This window comes from Diplotaxodon limnothrissa, linkage group LG2, assembly GCF_057381915.1.
Source record: "Diplotaxodon limnothrissa isolate DT_005_m linkage group LG2, D_limnothrissa_male_GT1.1, whole genome shotgun sequence".
In the NCBI taxonomy this organism is placed as follows: Eukaryota; Metazoa; Chordata; class Actinopteri; order Cichliformes; family Cichlidae; genus Diplotaxodon; species Diplotaxodon limnothrissa.
Genome location: NC_140597.1, coordinates 7,769,500 through 7,787,696, shown reverse-complemented (window position 1 = coordinate 7,787,696; position 18,197 = coordinate 7,769,500). Strand labels below are relative to the sequence as shown.

The window sequence follows — 18,197 nt, the reverse complement described above, 5'->3', positions numbered from 1 at the left end:
ACCCCTGCATGCTCTGATTGCTCTGAGGGAGAGAGAGGGGGGGAGACAGAGAAAACGAGGGGTAGAGGAAAGATGGGGGCCTCCTTTTTGGCCTGGTAGAACACAGATTCCTACTGCAGAGTAGTTTTAGCACAGGGTGTCCTGAACAGAGGTAAACAGAATCTCAAGCTTCTCTGTGGGTTTTCATTTGATTTAGAGCTCTGTGGTTTAAAGGAGTATCCTCAAGGATGATTGAATTAGGAGGAGTGACAGTTAACATCAGACTCAAGGACAGACAAAGAGGTTTCCTGTTATCTGTCTGATTTATTTAATTGCAAATAATCCTCAAATTCTTCATAATAGCAGCGCCTTTGTATTCTTGGCAGGTGTTTGATCCCTCAGATAAACTAATCATTTCCAACACAAGTGAAGGACTATTGAAATAACTGTCAGATTATGGACACACCGTGAAAAAGGGGGATTCATTTTCCATGATTCTGACATCTTGATCCTCTTCCTCCTTGTTGGCTTTTTTGCCTCTTCTCTGACTTGCTTTCACTCTTCCGACTAGTAGATTTGGCCATGCTGTGATCTTACTGTGCCTCCAGGCCCTCAGGTTATTTGGATATTGTGTGGAGTCAGAGCTTTGTCAATCAGATAAGCAGTGACCTTGCAGACCTAGCAGATAAGACGTTACATGGCAAGAGGAAATGGCAGCCAGCATGGGACACAAGGCTCGACTATGAATGCTCAGTGAAGCGACACTGATCACAGCTGTTCTGTACAAGAATGAAAATATATTACTTGTGCCTTTTGTAATTTCCAATTTATAGTGACTGATCTGATTTGGACCTTGCTGACAAGTGCTTGTCTTATTATCTGTTGAATAAAATCCCTGCAAGGTATTACAAGTTTGACTAAGAAAACAATGACTGGAAAAGGAAACAGCCTTGTAGAATTTTATATTAAAGGCCAATATTATGGGATTGTGATCATTAGCCATTAAATTTTTGTACCATCTTTTAAAATACCAAAATTTAAAATGGGTTACATCAAATCCGAGTATTTTTAAACAGCTACAAAAAACACAGTCCCGATAGTCACAATAAATGACTTGCACATAGCCATTTCAACTGCCATGGAGTCACTGAGTTTGTAAGGAATAACACAAACTTGCCACTCATTCCATTGCACTGAGAAATTACAAAAGGATGAATGAGGGGCAGGTCTTTGTCTAGGACCGCAGCTTTGGGTGGTCCACAGGTTGGAAGCCCTCTGGGAGGGATCAGGCAGACCTCCACGTATAATGCCAAGAAGACGACTGTTATTTTTAAAGGGTACACACTAATTTAAAGGCATCTTTGCCACAGCCCAGAGTTCATTTTTGTTTGAAAATTATTTTTTCCACAAAGCTATTACTTTGCTTTTAACCATAAGAAAATAATTGTAAGTGATTTTTGGAAAAATAATCTGGTTTTAGCCAATGTCTGACTAACAAAACCTCAGCTTCATTACATATATAAAAGCATGCAATGTCTCTCCACTGTGAAACCCAAGAGAAATACCAAAAATACACCATAACACAATATAATCTATTGATTTAAATAACAAATACATAAGCCACACGATAATCTTTGAAAATGTTTGCTGAGCCTATACTCATTCATTTCAACACTATGCTTCATATTCACACACATTTAGGTCTGGGAGCTGCCCAGGGCAACCACAGTTCTCTGCTGCTGGGGCACTGAGCTGATGGTTCACTTCTTTTCTCAAGAGACCCTTGATGGATGTTGTTCAGCAAGGGAAGAGAAATACCCATTCAGCCCTCTAACTGTCTAGGAGTTCAAGCACTTCACTCACAAGCTCTCCCAAATAAAAGGGTTACCACTAGAAATATCAGACAAGTAAAGCCAATTACACTCACTTTAGCTGTTGTGTAAGTTCATGGCATAAAGGTTTCCAAACTAATTTCCTCAGTGAGCATTAAGTACAAATTTTTGTCTGCAGTGGTGGTATCAGCCCACCCTCCACGATGCCTGAGTACTGCAGTCAGAGGATTCAGGTTACAAGACCTACCGTGTTCTGCATGTAGCTGTTGATTGTGGTTTAACACATGAGACTGTGGTGTTTTCCCCACACTTCAACTTTTCTCCAGGGACGCCTTAAGGTATTGTACCACCATACCAAACTTTCCCCCATGTCAATCCAAAGGCAGGCTTGAAATGTCCCAACTACTAACTACATACGATACATGGCTGCATAAAAAACTGCAGTCTTCATGAGTCTGTTATCAAGTACATTCCCGTGTCCAATCAATAAAACACTAACTCAGAAAACTCAGTAATTTAATGTACTAACTTGACTAAATTACCAAGGCTGTTTGTGTCAATACTTTATATAGACCAACTCAAGAGTCAGGACCCCCTAAGTCAATTTGCCAGATACAAAGACATCTTTTCAGAAGCTTCAATAACTCTGAATGTATAAATGACATTTACATATGTGATGTTAAATAGACAGAGATCTATTTAATCAGCAGCAAATCAGAAGACCTGAAAGCCTGCAGACAACTAAATCAATTGTGTGACTGCAGCACCCTCTATTGCCAAAAGTGGAGACTAACTTATGAATGAATGCTTCCTAGACTGAGCTCGAAGACTATCCCTGGACAGTCTGTCACAGGGCTAACACAGAAAGACAGACAAACATTCACACTGTCATTCACACTTATTGACAATTTAGAATCATCCGTTAACCTAATCCCCACATGTCTTTGGACTGTGGGAAGAAGCCTGAGTACCCTGAGACAACCCATACAGACATACAGGAGAGTACATGCAAACTCCACACAGAAAGGCTTCAGCTAATTGGTGGATCCAAACCCAGAGAATCTTTTTGCTGTGAGGCAACAGTGCAAAATAAGCTGAGTTGAGGGTAATTACTCTTCCATTTCTATCTTTCTATAAGTATCCTTACTGGCCAAACCCAAGAATATCTAGAACCGCTTTGGTTAACAGCAGCTCCCTTTGTAACAGATCTTAGTTGGTGGAAATTTTTAAGCTGTTAATACACTTTTAATGTTAAAGAATTTAGGATTCTAGTGACAACTGATCAGAATCTTTAAGTAAAAATCTGACTTAGCCATACACACATTTTAAATCACCAGAGAGATTAGTGGCATTTTAAAGACGGTTTTTGGTGTACTGTGTTTGACCATTAAGTCAAACACAATACATACAGGAGAGTTTTACTTTAACTACTCTTTATATGCTTTATTTAATGCTTGCTTATGGCAGTTTCCCTCAATTAAGGGAGGTCTGCCGAGTTTTGAGCCACTCTGTCTGGGAAGCAAGAGCCTTCAAGCACCTCTACAGTTAGTGGAAAAAGATCCTCGCTACAGGTGGGTTGGACTTAAAATGATCTGTGAGGATTTTAACATGAACGTCCATTTCTGTTATCTCAGTGACAAAGTTTACTAAACATTACACTCCTACTACCATTTGGAGACAGATCCTGGATGTTCTAGACATGTATCGCTTATGTTTAGCTAAAAATGTTACTAGCCTCTTTTTCCATTACCATGTGTCCATTGCTTGACTATTTCAACTCATTTTAATTAATCATAATTACAACCATTTTCTGTAACCTTTAACTTCATAATAACACAAATACTCACTGGTCACTTCATTAGGTACACAAATCTAATCAGCCAACTGGTTAGATATTTGAATGTCAATGAATTTCAATGCATTTAGAGATGTAGAGATGGTCAAGCTCACCTACATTAGTTCAAACAGAACGTAAGAAAGGGGAAGAAAGATTATTTAAATTTGACAGTCTAATGTGAGTATTTCAGAAGCTGCCAGTCAACTGAGATTTTCTTACACAACCATCTCTAGGGTTTATAGAGAATGGCCAAAAAAAGAAAAAGAAAAAAAGTCTGTAGCCCTGCGACAGACTGGCGACCTGTCCAGGGTGTACCCCGCCTCTCGCCCTATGACAGCTGGGATAGGCTCCAGCGCCCCCCGCAACCCTGAAAAGGATAAGTGGAAGCGAATGGATGGATGGTCTAAAAAAGAGAAAATATCCAGTGAGTGGGAATTCTCTGGGTGAAAATGTCAGAGGCCAAAGGAGAATGCTGAGTTGATGGGAAGGAAACAGTGACTCAAATAACCATTTGCTACAACAAAGGTATGTATCTCTGAATGCACAGCACATCAAAACTTAAAGCAGTTAGGCTACAGCAGCAGAACACCACACCAGGTGTCACCCCTGTTAGCTAAGAACAGGAAACTGAGGCTACGATATGCATGGACTCACCAAAACTGGACAACAGAATAATGGAATGGAATAATGTTGCCTGGCCTGATGAGGTGAATTGAACTCAACTGAGAAATTAAGTCTCAATTGAGATGGTAGAGTCAGAATTTGGCATAAACAACATGAAAGCATTGATCTGCCATTGTATCAATGGTTCAGGCTGGTAGTAGTGGTGTAATGCTGTGAGGGATATTTTCTAGGCAAACCTTAACCTCCTTAATACCAATTAAACACAATATAAATGTCCCAGCCTTCCTGAATACTGTTGATGTAACTGTACCCATATGGACTCCACTATTACTAAATCTTAATCCAAAAGCACTAATAAAATTAGGTGGAATGGGAGAGTAACACTAAGAATGTGCAGCTCACAAATCTGCGGCAACTCTCAGATGTTATTATGTCAGTATGTACAACAGTCTCTAAGATCTCTAATTTCTAATGTTTCCAGTATCATATTGACTCAGACAAAAAGAGTTAAGGCCGTTCCGAAGGTTAAAGGGAGTCCAATTTGGTACTAAAAAGTGTACTTAATAAAGTTGCCAGTGAGCGTACACGTCTTTCTGACAGTTTAGCTAACAGATGACTAATTTAGTTTCAGCCACGTATTTCACCATTTTATTATCTATTTAGTATTATCTTTAGTTTTTAAGCCTTTTCCCACACTCTCACGCCCTTATTTAAATAATATTTTTTTCATAACAATTGTGGGTTTTTTTATGTTTCCATTGGGGAAAAAATCGGCGTTTGCTCCCACTCGTTCTTTAAGTCATTATTCTTTTATTGTCCTTATTTAAAATTCGTTTTTCTCCTATTTCATTTCGCAGCTCCCCGCCTCAACTTAACACCACCACAGCCACTTCCGGTTTACCCGGAACTTAGCATAAGTCCCAAAGATGGCGGAGCAAGGTCCGATGGCCATAGCGATGCGGCTACGAAATCAGCTACAGTCCGTTTACAAACTGGACCCACTGCGAAACGAGGTGAGTATTGGTGTTACTTGAGCTCGTCCTCACAGAGGGGGGAAGGTACCGAGCGTCGAAGTGTAGCAAGGGGGACTTAATCCCACGTATTAGCGGCAGATCGTTGTCGCCTCCGCGGCGCTGATGGAGAGAGAGGAGAGCGATGCTGCTGAAGCGCTGCGAGGAGAGACGTGCTTGAGCATGCGTAGAGGGCATGAGTGCGATCGTGTTGTTTTGTAGAGCAGCGTGCTGAAACCTTTTCAACTAACTGTTATTTTGCTTTTTCCAGAGCACACATTTAGCACTTATTCTCAGTTCAAGTTTGGTTTTTTTGTTTATTTACATTTAATTCAAGCCTTGTGTGAGTGAAGTGGGGCGGTAACGATCGTTGCACTCCGTGGGTTCTTTCTCGTTGTGTAATGAAGTAACGGCTCTCGTTTCGAACTGCTGTTGGTTTGTGGTTGATTTGATCGTACGCAGTTGTTAGTAAGAGAACGCTTCGTTGCTTTTACTCGATTTTCAATGTTTCATCGCGATGCTGCCCGTAGTTTCCACCAAATCTGTGCAAAAACGTGACAAACATCATTCCACTTTTCTATTAAAATGTCCCCCTTTGTTTCAGTTTAACCCATGTTTTGTATCAATATTCACCGGCGCCACTAGTAGGAAAACTTTCTTTTGTTTTTGTTCGGTTCGTGGGTCTTTCCCACAGAGGTCAAAGGTCAGGGTCAGCTTAGCGCAGCACCTCTCTGAGCTGGACAAACCCGTTTTCATGTTTGACTACTTGAGCAAAACACAGACACTTGTCTACAGGGATGAGTTATAAAAAAGTTCTTGTTAAATTCAGCTTTAAACTCCGAGTTTTCATACATTTAAAAAAAATGGCACCCACTAAAGAGCCTTTTCCATTCCAAAGAAAATCTTCAGTACTGCACCTTTCTAAGTTTTTTAAATATTAAATTTTCTGAAACTTTAAAAAAAATGTCTGCTAAAAATATAGCAAAACCCACAAAAACTGTATGTAGATCAACTGGGCTTAAGTGCAGAATCACCATTCAAAGGCCCATTGTGCGCATGGATATAAAAACAGTACAAGTCAGAATGCTCGACCTTTGCAGTGACCGCATACTATGACTCCACAGGAATTGTGCTGTAGGGGACATTTTAATTTGGTCTCTGTTGTTCCTTTAGAAAGAGGGGAATACACTGCACTACAAAGTTGTCCTTAATAGTCTGTTACCTTTATCTTGTGAAAATCCCAGCTCATTCAGATTTTTAAGTAAGCTTTCTAGTTTGATAGTGCCTTCATCCATAGCTCTTGTTATTTAAATGCAGAGTTTCTTTTTATGGCCTTTTGCTTGCTTTTGCCAGCAGTCCTTCTCTCATCTCATCAAGGCTTATAAGCTGTTCCCTATTTTTCCATGTTCTTAGTTTAAATCCAGAGGCAATCATAATTTTGATTTTTGTACATGTAGTGCCTAAACTATGGAACAGCCTTCATCAGACCAACAACTCAAATGAATCAGTGGTTTATTTGTTTTGTTAAACACTGGCCATGTGCCCTTTGACTTTGGCTATATTTCACAGCAGTGTTTTCACTGGAATTATACCCTTACTGTTTTGTAAGTATAATTCTACTACGGGTATCACAATAACCATTACATTCAAAGAAATTAGACATCAATGTTGTGACATAAATGCATAAAAGCAGTGTTTTTGTAAGAATCTTTACAGTTTTATGTACTTTTATTTTGACTTTAAATATTTCCCATAAATGACACAATTCATACATACATAATAGAGCTGGGCGATAGAACGATAACGATATGTATCGCGATATAACTTTTACTCGATAGAGAAATTAAGCTATCGCGATAGACCTCGCCGCTCTTGTACTCTTAAAAAAAAAGGTCAGCCAATCCAAATTAAGTAGCGCAGAGCCGAACCAATCACAGCCGCAGCGTCACGTCGCTTGACTTGTTACGTACAGCACAAGTGCCAAGCCGCACGTGTGTTTGTTTGGGAAGCAGCCAGCGGGTAATGGAGCCAGCGCGTAATGGAGGAAATGAGTGTGCCGACTAGAAAAATCAACCGAGCGTGACCGAAGAGAAAACAGATGATGGTTCCAATGCCGGAGAGATTGTCGAACGGAAGAGCCATAGAAGTTCCGTAGTGGGAAGGTATTTCGGCTATTTCAAGTCTGACAAAAACAGAGTAGCGTGCACTGTAAATTGTGCCGAAAACAAGTCTGGAAATACAATAAACTGGTGCATGCGTCACACTGTGCGCCACGTTATTGTTTCGGTGAAATGAATTTCTACAATACTGTTACTGTTAATTCTACTCTCTGCAGTGTTTAAATGCTTACATATACACACAGTTACTGTCCCTCCGCACATACGACTCGGTTCTGCTTCTATGCCCCAGCTTTGTTTACTTTTTCCCACCGAGGCTTCTAGACTTCTGATTGGCCAGCATATCGGCACGGTTAGGAATCTAGCGCCACCTGCTGCTTTGGCATGTTCATAGCAGCGTTTTCCTTCATTTCTCCCTTTATGTGTGGACGGGATTATTTTTTAAAACGAAAACGGAAAATCTCAGTTTTCAAAAATACCCGTGTACGTGTGGACATGGCCTCAGTCTCTGAATGGAAGCGCTAATTCGTCATTCGGCTTTTGTCAGACTAAAGTAACTGTTAAAACTGTTTGAAAAGATAAGCTATACAACAAGGAGAGATTGAGAATTTCCTTTTAGTTCTCAGTTTATTTGATATTGACAAAAGTTAGTCAGTTTTGTCTGTTCTTCTGTAAAACAAACTAAGATTTATTTTTAGAATTAATATTTTGTTTCTAAGTGGAATTGACAATTTAGTAGTCTGTTTCGTTTGTTCTATTTTGAAACTTAAACGCTTTAGCGGCTGCCTTTTGTGTAGTTTGCAATATTTGCCTTTATTTATCTGAAAAAGTCTCATGTTCCTTAAGTACATCTACCCTGTTGAACTTATTATGAGAAATAAATATTTAAATCAAAACAAGCTGCTGATTATTTCACATTTTACTTGTGAGCAACGGCACATTTAAATCTTACAAATATAGTTATTTGGCTTATATCGTGATAGATATCGTTATCGCCTGAAATGAAAAAAACATATCGTGATATGAAAAAATCTCATATCGCCCAGCTCTAATACATAATAAGCAAAGATTTGTACTTTGTGACATAGGGCCTTTTCCTACTGGACCACATCCAGCCTAAACCATTGATACAAGGCAGGATGGATCCATGCTTTTGTGTTAGTTACACAATGTCCAGTTTTATATCCTGCTCTTAGCTGAAAATAGTGGCACCAGTGTGGCCATCTGTTGGTGTAGCCCATCTGCTTCAAGGTTTGACATGTTCAGAGATGCTCTTCTGCATACCTTGGTTTCATGAGTGATTCGTTGTCAAAGCAGTCTGAGGCATTTTCTCTTTTTGGGAACATTGTCTATAAACCCTAGAGATGTTTGTGTGTGAAAATCCCAATAGAGTAGCAAAATACTCAGTCCAGTCCTTTTGGCAACAAGAACCATGCCATATTGAAAATCACTTCAAGTCATTTTTCCCCTCCATTCTGATACTGGGGTTTAAATTTAGCAGGCTCTGTTGACCATGTCTGCATGCCTAAATTTCGTGTTGCTGCCATATGACCTGCTAGATATTTGTGTAAACAAGCAGTTCCACCTAACAAAGTAGCCAGCTTGTCAAAACACTTTGTTTTTGTCTCCACAGGAGGAAGTGAAGTTGAAGATCAAGGACCTGAACGAACACATTGTCTGCTACCTTTGTGCAGGCTACTTCATAGATGCCACAACAATAACAGAGTGTTTACACACCTGTGAGTGTTAACAGAGCCAAATGATCATTTATTCTAATATCATTTGCTGCCAACAGCCTTAATGCCATTTCACAGGCACTATTAAACTGTCTGTTATCAGCATAATGTGAAGAAAATATCTCTGTTTCTTTTTTTCCTCTACAGTCTGTAAAAGTTGTATCGTAAAGTATTTGCAAACAAGCAAATATTGTCCAATGTGCAACATCAAAATTCATGAAACGCAGCCGTTACTCAACCTCAAATTGGATCGAGTGATGCAAGACATTGTCTACAAACTGGTGCCTGGATTACAAGAAAGTATGTAAACAAAACTGCTCTCTACTATTTGCTAGTTATAGTTGGAGTCGGTTAGTTTTTCAAGGCACGTGTGCTTGTTTTGCACCTGCCAAGCAAGTGAATGCTGGAGTAATAACCAAATGAAAGCATCCTTTAACAGAATGAAGTTTTTAAGTGATGTAGGCTGTTCTTATGAGTTGCTGCCTTTCACATTTGAATGATTTTCTTAGTAAAATCCTTTGTTGTGTTTGCTTAGGTGAAGACAAAAGAATAAAGGAATTTTATCAGTCACGTGGATTAGAGAGAGTCATTCAACCTGCTGGAGATGGTAAGTCTTCATTTTATTCTTGCATCTGTCAGCATTATACAAAAAGACACTATCTGGAATCCAGTGCATTAATTGGTTGAATGCAAATCATGCCATATTGACCAAGCTGTTATCAAATAATGCAGTGGTTTTGAATTAGTTAATGAGTGACTATGAGACTGATGTTTATCTTAATAACACAAATCTTACCTTTTGGCTGATATACTGGACAGAATTATGCCACACTGGCCACAGCTGCAAATTCTTTTTCAAGGTTATCATCAAATTTCAAGCATTTATGCTTTTTTGCAAGTCCTGAGCACCATAGTCAGTTAGTGACAGAGGTGGTGATTGTCTGCCCTGAGTCAAACTGCACACAGCAAAAAGACCAGTGTTAAATGAACTCCCACAGAGTCATTTTCAACACTTTTTCAGGGTTTATATAGCTCCACACTCTTTAGAGTTAAATCAACATTTTTGAAATAGTTAAAATATTTAACACTGTGCCAGAGTTCATGTTTTAACTCTCAAAACAGAGTTAAAGTAACACTTTAGAGACTGAATAAGTGACTCTGCTGAGATAGTTTTTAACCTTCTGGTTAGTGTTGGCTTCACTCCCTATAGTATCAGGCTTTCTACACTGGAAAGTGTTAAAATTAAATTCTGAGAAAGAATTATATTGCACACAATAAATTTTCCCAAAAAGGACATTTATTTTGTCATCTAAAAATTGTTAAGAGGGTACAATGTAGACTGTCTAATCTGAAACATTGTATGACCTTTGCATATCGAAAGGTTTATAAAACTTTATTTTTGACATTTTCACTATGCATCTCTCCTCAGTATGTACAACTCTGAATGCATATAGATGGTTATCAAAACACTCTGTAAACAACATGTTTCCCATAAAAAGATGACATCTCAACCAAAAGTAAATCACTTGTTTGGCAAAAGACAGGCAGGTCTTCTTCAACTGCACTGGAAATAACAAGTCCAGCTTTATATTTTCTTGGGACAAATTAAACACAAAGTGTGCTTTGAAAAGTTCATCAAATGCTCCAAGTGAGTGGCTGCCTGGCATGGAATGTGAGATGCTTATCCATTGTGATGTAGAAGGTGTCAGTCTTGCTCTTCTGATGCCTGACAGCGAGGAGGTATGGTTGCCAACCATACCTCCTCTGGAAGAGCATCAATTGCAGAGATGCTCTTCCAGACTGCAGCATGACTGGGGTTGACATAAGGAAACTGAAAATTATTCACAGAAATGATGTCCAAATACAGAAATAAATAAATAAATATAGAAGAGATTGCTCAAAGACATATTATTGAAATTTCATGATATAATTACCTTATGAAAGACTACAAGTCTCTGACTTGCATCACTTGTGCTGATTTTTGGACCTTTGTCCTCCTGGTGGTGGTGGAAGGAGATGTAACAACAACAACAGCGATGACATTTCTTGTTTAAAGGCTGAAGATGAAAAGACACAAAATTAATACAATTTCATCAAATGTACTGATCTGTTTTACAATGAAAACAGGGAAAGTTAAAGTTGAAAGTTGTAAAAAGTAGATCAATTTTTAGAGATACACAAGAAATTTTAAAGTTTTTTAAATTTAGTCAGTTAGTATGCATTTATTTGGCACAACTATAAAGAACACAACATACACTGAATACATACCCATGACTATCAGTCATGTGAGCCACAAGTATGTTAACCATTTGTCATCTTGTGGCATCCTTCGTGGTGTTTGTTGCTTGGTATTCCTGTATTTACTTGGTCACCACCAAACTTACTTCCTAAGACAGTTTCAATTAACTATTAAAAATGAAAAAACAAACAAAAAGAGAAAAATGAACATTGAGGAAAAACCTGGCAATAAGGAATCTTTCTAGGAACTTGAGAGGAAAAAACAAAGCACAAGTGTCAAGCTTTGTAGCAACCTGTTTAGCAAATACTGCAGCAGTATTGTTAACTCTGCATCTCTTGCATGGGACCTCATCTACGATTATAGTTGAGGCACGTGAGCTGAAGCTTGAGTTGGAGTCAGGCAACTCAGAAGCAGAAGACAGGTCAGGAAACACTAAAGAAAAGGAAAATGTCAAATAATTTGTTCAATTGAATATAAAGTGCTTGATTATACTTTTTAGTGTATCTCACCATGATCGGTGAATACTGTTAACAGCACGTTGCCTTTATTTTTTTTGCAGTTCTTTTGATGTCAAACTGCATGTCAAATTCCACAAAACATCGAACAATAGAGGGGCATTAATGCCAGCCTGAACAGTTTACTTTGGTTTTTTTCATCACTAACAGCTTGAATGTGATCTGTAACATAGATAGATAGTTAGAGGCTGTTAACAGTTTGCGTTAACTCTTTATTGCCAGCGCCAATAGCTAGCATATTTTCTTTGTTTAAATCTTTTAAATGCACAAAATACATTTTATAGCACCAGTTTCTAACTATCTTTGTAAGTTCTACTTACCCTGTAGAACTGCATGCAGGTGCAAAATCAGTACTGTTCTTCCATGAGGCTCCAACTGATGAAGAAAAATGTCCGCACTGGGGGTGTCTGGGAGGGCTGGGCTTAACTTGAGTTCAAAATGAACTCTATACAGAGTTAAAGCTATTAAGTTAACTGATGACAGAGTTAACATTTTTAACCAACCTCTGTGCAGAGTTTCAGAATTTGGAATTTTCTCTTTTAAGAGTTAAATCAACAATGATGGGATACATTTTGTCAAATAACTCCAACATTGAGTACAATTTAAGTCAGAAAGTGTTTAAATCACACTTTGAGGCTTAAAATCAACTCTGAGACATTTACTGCAGCACATTTCAACACTCCAATTTTTGCTGTGATTGTCTTTTTTATGTCTAGATGGTGTACCAGATGCTACAGTACCTTACACAAGCTTTGACCACTCAAAAGCTCACTTCTACAGATACGACGAGCAGGTTTCACTGTGTTTAGAAAGGTTAAGGTAGGCTGTACTTTTGCCTGTAATGGATTATCTTAAAGTGATCTGTGTGTACTTTAATAAAATATTTATTTGAGATAAGGCTGATAGAATGTAAATATGAAGGTGATTATATTAGTCTGCATGTTGTAAGCTATGAGGTTCAAGATAAACCTGTTTTAACAAAGCATGCATGTTTCAAAGCTCTTTATTTCTTGTGTTTCAGTTCATCACTAGCTGAAAAAAAAGATAAAACAAAGCTTACTCTTCAGGTAAGTCACTAATAAGCCCTGATAGAGTACCATAAACGTACATCAGCAAGTCTTTTTACTTTGTGAGATTGTTAAGTGTTTATTATTGCTTTTAAAGTGGCCTCTTTCAAACATGTCTCCGGGGCACATTTTTTTGAAGCTTTTACAAGTTATTTCCACACTTAACTGTACAGCAAATACATGGCACAGTGACAAGTGCGGACATAGAAGGTCTGGTTTGTCTGGCTGTTGATGAAACATCACACTCACAGAGAGACAGGGATAAGTGGGAGAAATACACCAGTGAGGCATATAATCATTCTTTATTTCCCAACCAAACTGCTTCTTTCTCAATAACTGGATTTTCGTAGTATCTTTGGCCCACGTATTGAAAGCGGAGGCTTAAGCTGTTGGGTAATGTTAGCAGTGGTTAGTGTTGAGGTCCTTATGTCAAACAAGCTGTGTTAGATCAAACATCACAAAGAAGTGTATCATTAAATAGTTGGAACTAATACATTGTTTTAAATTGCTTTGGGGACCAGATCTATTAATGTATACTTGTCAAGTTTTTGCTCTCTAAGTGCACAACCGCTTACTCGTTGTTATGTCATCTATTCTTTGGGCCAAACCGTTTGGATTCATGGAAAATGAAGGCTGCTACTAGAATGGCTTCAATGGATCTTTGCTCTATATATATTTCGGACAGTGTTTCTCAAACCTGGAATGCTCAACTTTACAAGCAAAAAACTATTATTTTATGCAGTAAATTGAAACCCACACTTACAGAAATGGTGAAATGTTCTTATTTCGTTTCAGGGGATTTCCTTTTGCTGGAAAGCCAAAACTTGTACTCAGCGTACTGTATATAGACAGGTCCATATATATTTGGACAGACAGTTTTTTTTTCTACTTTTGCTTCTGTACATTACAACAACAAATTTTAAATATATACATATATATTTAAATTTATACATACATAATTGTTATGTTTGTTGTTGTTTTTGGTTGTGTACAATGTCCTTGAGTGTTTTGAAAGGCACTTTCTTAAATAAAATGTATTATTATTATTATACATATATAAATACAGAATATATAAGTAAGCAATGAAATATACTCATTAACGAAATGTAGCAGCCAAATGTCTATTGCACAGTATTTTGACAATATGAAACATGGAAAAAAGAAAAATATATTGGTGGAAATGTTGCCTACTAAACATTTCCATATTTTGGTTTAATGGGTTAATTTTGATTGACAAATTTATTGAAGGACAGATAAGTACAAAGTAAAATGGAACTTATTGTCCAGTTCAGGTTGGGTATAAGGATTATTAGGGGATCCATTTAATCCAAACATGCTGTACATCATCGGTCCCCAACCTTTTTTGTGCCACGGATCGGTTTATGTGACGGGCCGGCCTTTCAGGTGTCGCAGATAAATATAACAAAATAAAACCAGTACTGGTACAAAAAAAAAAGATTTATTCATAACACACAGGAAAAGACCCGGGTAAACCGAGTTAACGATAAAAAATGATGACAAAACCCATAAATTTCACAGCCAAGCCTCAACTCTCGTGGCCCCGGGGTTGGGGACCGCTGCTGTAAATCATCAAAAGTGCAATGACTTGTTTCTCCAGCAGAGGGCACCATTGTTTCACAGACGTTCATGTGATTCCAAAGCCATGCCCATTTCCTAAACTCTTCCACTTAAGAGGAGTTTGATTGGGAGAGTTAATTTTGATTTTGCATGGGTTCAATTTCATAATAAGGCAGATTTGGGCTTTGAGAGTTGTACTTCACCCTGACCACTTTCTCACTACTCTGCATTTGCAGTCGTAGTCTGCGTTGTTTTTGTTTTTTTTTACTGAGACGTGAAATAATTAAAGCAAATTTCTGAGTTCTACAAAAAGAACAGTAAAACTCACCCTGCTTTCGTGGGGATAAGTAAGTTTAGCACCGTGGCTTAAGAGTGTCGAATAAGTCAGTCGGGACTGGAAAATGTCGAGCAGGAAGCAGAATTTTTCTTCACTGTAAATCTAATTGTAACACGAATAAGCCACACCCTGGTGTTTCACTCCCATCTAATTTATCTTAGTTTATATTTCCTTAATACTTGAAATGTGCTTTTGTAACAAAACACGGTTAGAGTGGGTGAGACTGTACAAATGTTGATATTATAAACATTTTATTATTTTAAGGACAAAATTTAAGACCACTGTTAAGACAGAGGCGTGCTTTTCTAGCTTTACAGACAAATCTATAAATACTTTTTATAACTATTGGTATAAAACTTTGACTCAACCCTGCAACAGTTCCTCCATCAATACAAAGTGTGAGTGTTAAAGTCCAGAAGTTTAACTGAGCCCAGTTTATCAGTTTTACAGTTGTTTTTTTTTAAGAAAAAGGTATAAATTTGACATATTTACCTTCAGAATAAACAAGAACAGTCCCTGAACATCTCCCCTGGGGTTATAGGAGGCTATGCAGTAAAATAAATGTGCAGCTGGCCATAATTTATTTGAATTATTTTCAGTTTGAACATGTTAATGACTCATTATATTGCTTGTCTGAAGTTTTACAGTGCACTGTTTGACTTTATCTCTGCAGCAGAAGTTTGTTCGCTGTTCTGTTCGAGCAGAAGTGAGGCACCTACGGAAAGTGCTTTGTCATCGATTAAACGTAGAAAAACACCAGGTAAGTCAGCCATACTCTTTTATCTCATCAAACTGTAACATTACAATATTATTTCCCAGCATTTTTGTTCTTCCCTGATATAAAAAGTTATTTGTTTTAATTACTGTGTAAAATAATTGATCTGTCTAACCAACCCCACTCTTGATCCCTCATGCTTATTTTTTACAGGTTCAACTTATCCTGGCCCTTAATTACAATTAATTTTTAATCTTTATTAGACATGTTTGTCGATTTCAGACCAAAAAATCCAGTGAATTTCTCTAATAATAGCTAGAATTTCACCCCAGGACTACATACCTTAAAGGGCTTTTTTCCTGTTTGCATTTGCGCTACTAATAATTAACGACATACCACATGTTTCAGTTTAAATGTGTTAAACTGTGTCACATCTTGGTAAACCCAACAGACACAATAAAGCTGCATCCTTGTTTAAGAAGTAAAGAACTTACTGTTTACCTTTATTTGTGTCAAAATGGTTAAGTCGGACTTAATTTAATTTCCATTAAGATCATTTTATCTTTACATTATAAATCACAACTCTACCTATTAATGTTTCTGCTCGTCCTTACTTGAATGTTTTGTTTGCGGGTGTCATTGTGGCGCATTCATAACATAAGCCATTTCTGTGTTTATCTTTGTCTGTTCTTTCTTGCCCATTTTGTTTTCTTGTGTTTCACTGAGATAGGTTTTAGATTCTCAGACAGAAAAAAAAAAGCTAATTAAAATGTTGGTTAATCTTCCAAAGAGGGCTGTATTATATGCAGTAATAATAACATTAGTATAGTGTTTTACTGTTAGGACCTTAGCTGACTTGCTCTGTCAGTTCCAGCTCTCAGGCTGTATTTTCCTCATGTGTGCTACAAAAGGATCAAAATAGATTTGTATTCTTTCCATCACATATAGACTTAATAAAGCCTGGACACACTGGTCAAACAAATGTGCTATTATGTTTTTGGGTTGTTTTTGTTTTCATTAAGGTCTCTCAGGGACAAATTCCATTTAAAAAATTCAGAATAAAGTAGTTTAGTCCATGACAGTAGCAGTGTCATTAACGCAAGCTGCCCAGTCATGTTTTCAGTGAAGAAAGAAGTAATAGAAGTCTATATCAAGTTTTTCTTCACATCTGTTTGTATGGCCTCCCTACAGGTCCAGATGCTGTTCAATAACGAGTTTCTGCCAGATCACATGACCATGAAGCGGTTATGGCTCTCACACTGGTTTGGCAAGGTACAGTGCACCCACTGTCAGCTAGCACAGATAAATGCCACACATTTCTTTACACCTGAACAATTCCTTTGTACTAGAATTCAGTTGGTAAATAAGGAGAAAGTTTTAAGATGTATAATAAAAAATTCCAGTCATAGCTTGAAAAATAACTGTTAAAACAATCTGTTTCAATTGAATAAAACACAGTCTGGAAGTAGTGGGATAGGTTTTGCGTTATCTGTGCAAGATGTGTATGGTTATGTATATCTCACTTTAAATACTGCAATATCTTTTCCCTTTAGGCCCAGCCATTAGTTCTTCACTACACCATCAAGGACAAAAGGAACAGATAGGACTTGTTTTTCAGTTGGACAAAAGCTGTACATATTTTGTACAATACATATTCTATTTTAATAGTGTTTGTGTACATATACTTATTTTCCTTGTTTTGTATTTTTGAAAATAAAATTTTAAATGGAAAAAATGAGCTTGTGTTAATGACTGGGTAGATGTTTCCATCAGCATAAGGCCTGCATACGCAAAAGGTTCTCGGTGTCTAATTCATTATTTATTGTACACATCACCTGACAGGCTGAATGGAGGGTTGTGGACAGAATACAAAGAGATTGGTGCTCATTGCAGTTTGATTTAATATCTTGATAAAAGCTGCAATAAGTTATTCAGTACGTGTGAGTTATGATCCAGTTGGCAATGAAGAAAATCCACTCAGCAGTGGATTTTCTTTTCCCTGCGTACAAATCCATAATCATTAGTGAGGTTACGGCTGCAGTTGTGAAACCATATTATTTATGGGGGGGTTGGGTTTTTTTGGAGGGGGGGTTGTGTGCCTTATTATTAAAACTTGTCAACAAATAGCTTAACTGCAGCCATGTGTTGGCACTGTGAGTGCAGTGTTTCGTTTAATTTCAAAATTGAACACAAATTATTTTCCTATGTTTACATTAAAAATATATAATCATTACTTGTTTTGCCATGAAGTTATTGGATGTTTTTCATGATTTCTTTTTTTTTTTAGTTTAAGTTTTAAACTTTAAATGACTACTAGCAAAATAAATGATGTGCAGAAGATATAAAGATCAAATGTGAAAAACAAAATCAGATTCCTTAGCTTTTTTCCCCACTTTCATGATTAAAGTAAAATCTGTTTTGGCTGCAGATACAGCCCCGAATACGTCTGCCATGCTTTACACATCTGGACTATTTCCCCATCTTCCATGAGAAAACTGTTCATGCTTCTGCAGGTAGTTTATCTCTGAAATAAAACATCTTCTAAGTTTGTTTGCAGAGCGCAGCACATTTCACACTGGTTTTTGCATTTTCAGTTTTTCTGGGGCCTCTC

The 18,197-nt window shown here is 37.6% G+C and overlaps 1 protein-coding gene across 1 annotated transcript; it reads left to right on the top strand.

Annotated features, from left to right (window-relative positions):
* Window positions 1–5,198: 5,198 nt before the first annotated feature.
* On the top strand, window positions 5,199–17,204 carry pcgf1 (polycomb group ring finger 1). The gene is made up of 9 exons (XM_085366529.1): window positions 5,199–5,285; window positions 9,033–9,138; window positions 9,283–9,435; window positions 9,671–9,742; window positions 12,606–12,708; window positions 12,911–12,956; window positions 15,545–15,631; window positions 16,778–16,858; window positions 17,140–17,204. The coding sequence occupies exons 1-9, from the start codon at window positions 5,199–5,201 to the stop codon at window positions 17,188–17,190; spliced, it is 786 nt and encodes a 261-aa protein (XP_085222655.1). The 3' UTR covers window positions 17,191–17,204.
* Window positions 17,205–18,197: the final 993 nt, after the last annotated feature.

What these genes read in the sequence shown, in the direction of transcription:
- pcgf1 (XM_085366529.1), top strand. Translation starts at nt 5,199, where the DNA reads ATGGCGGAGCAAGGTCCGATGGCCATAGCGATGCGGCTACGAAATCAG. An exon ending in TGGACCCACTGCGAAACGAG is followed by an intron (nt 5,286 to 9,032) that starts GTGAGTATTGGT and finishes TTGTCTCCACAG; the next exon opens with GAGGAAGTGAAGTTGAAGAT. An exon ending in GGTGCCTGGATTACAAGAAA is followed by an intron (nt 9,436 to 9,670) that starts GTATGTAAACAA and finishes GTGTTTGCTTAG; the next exon opens with GTGAAGACAAAAGAATAAAG.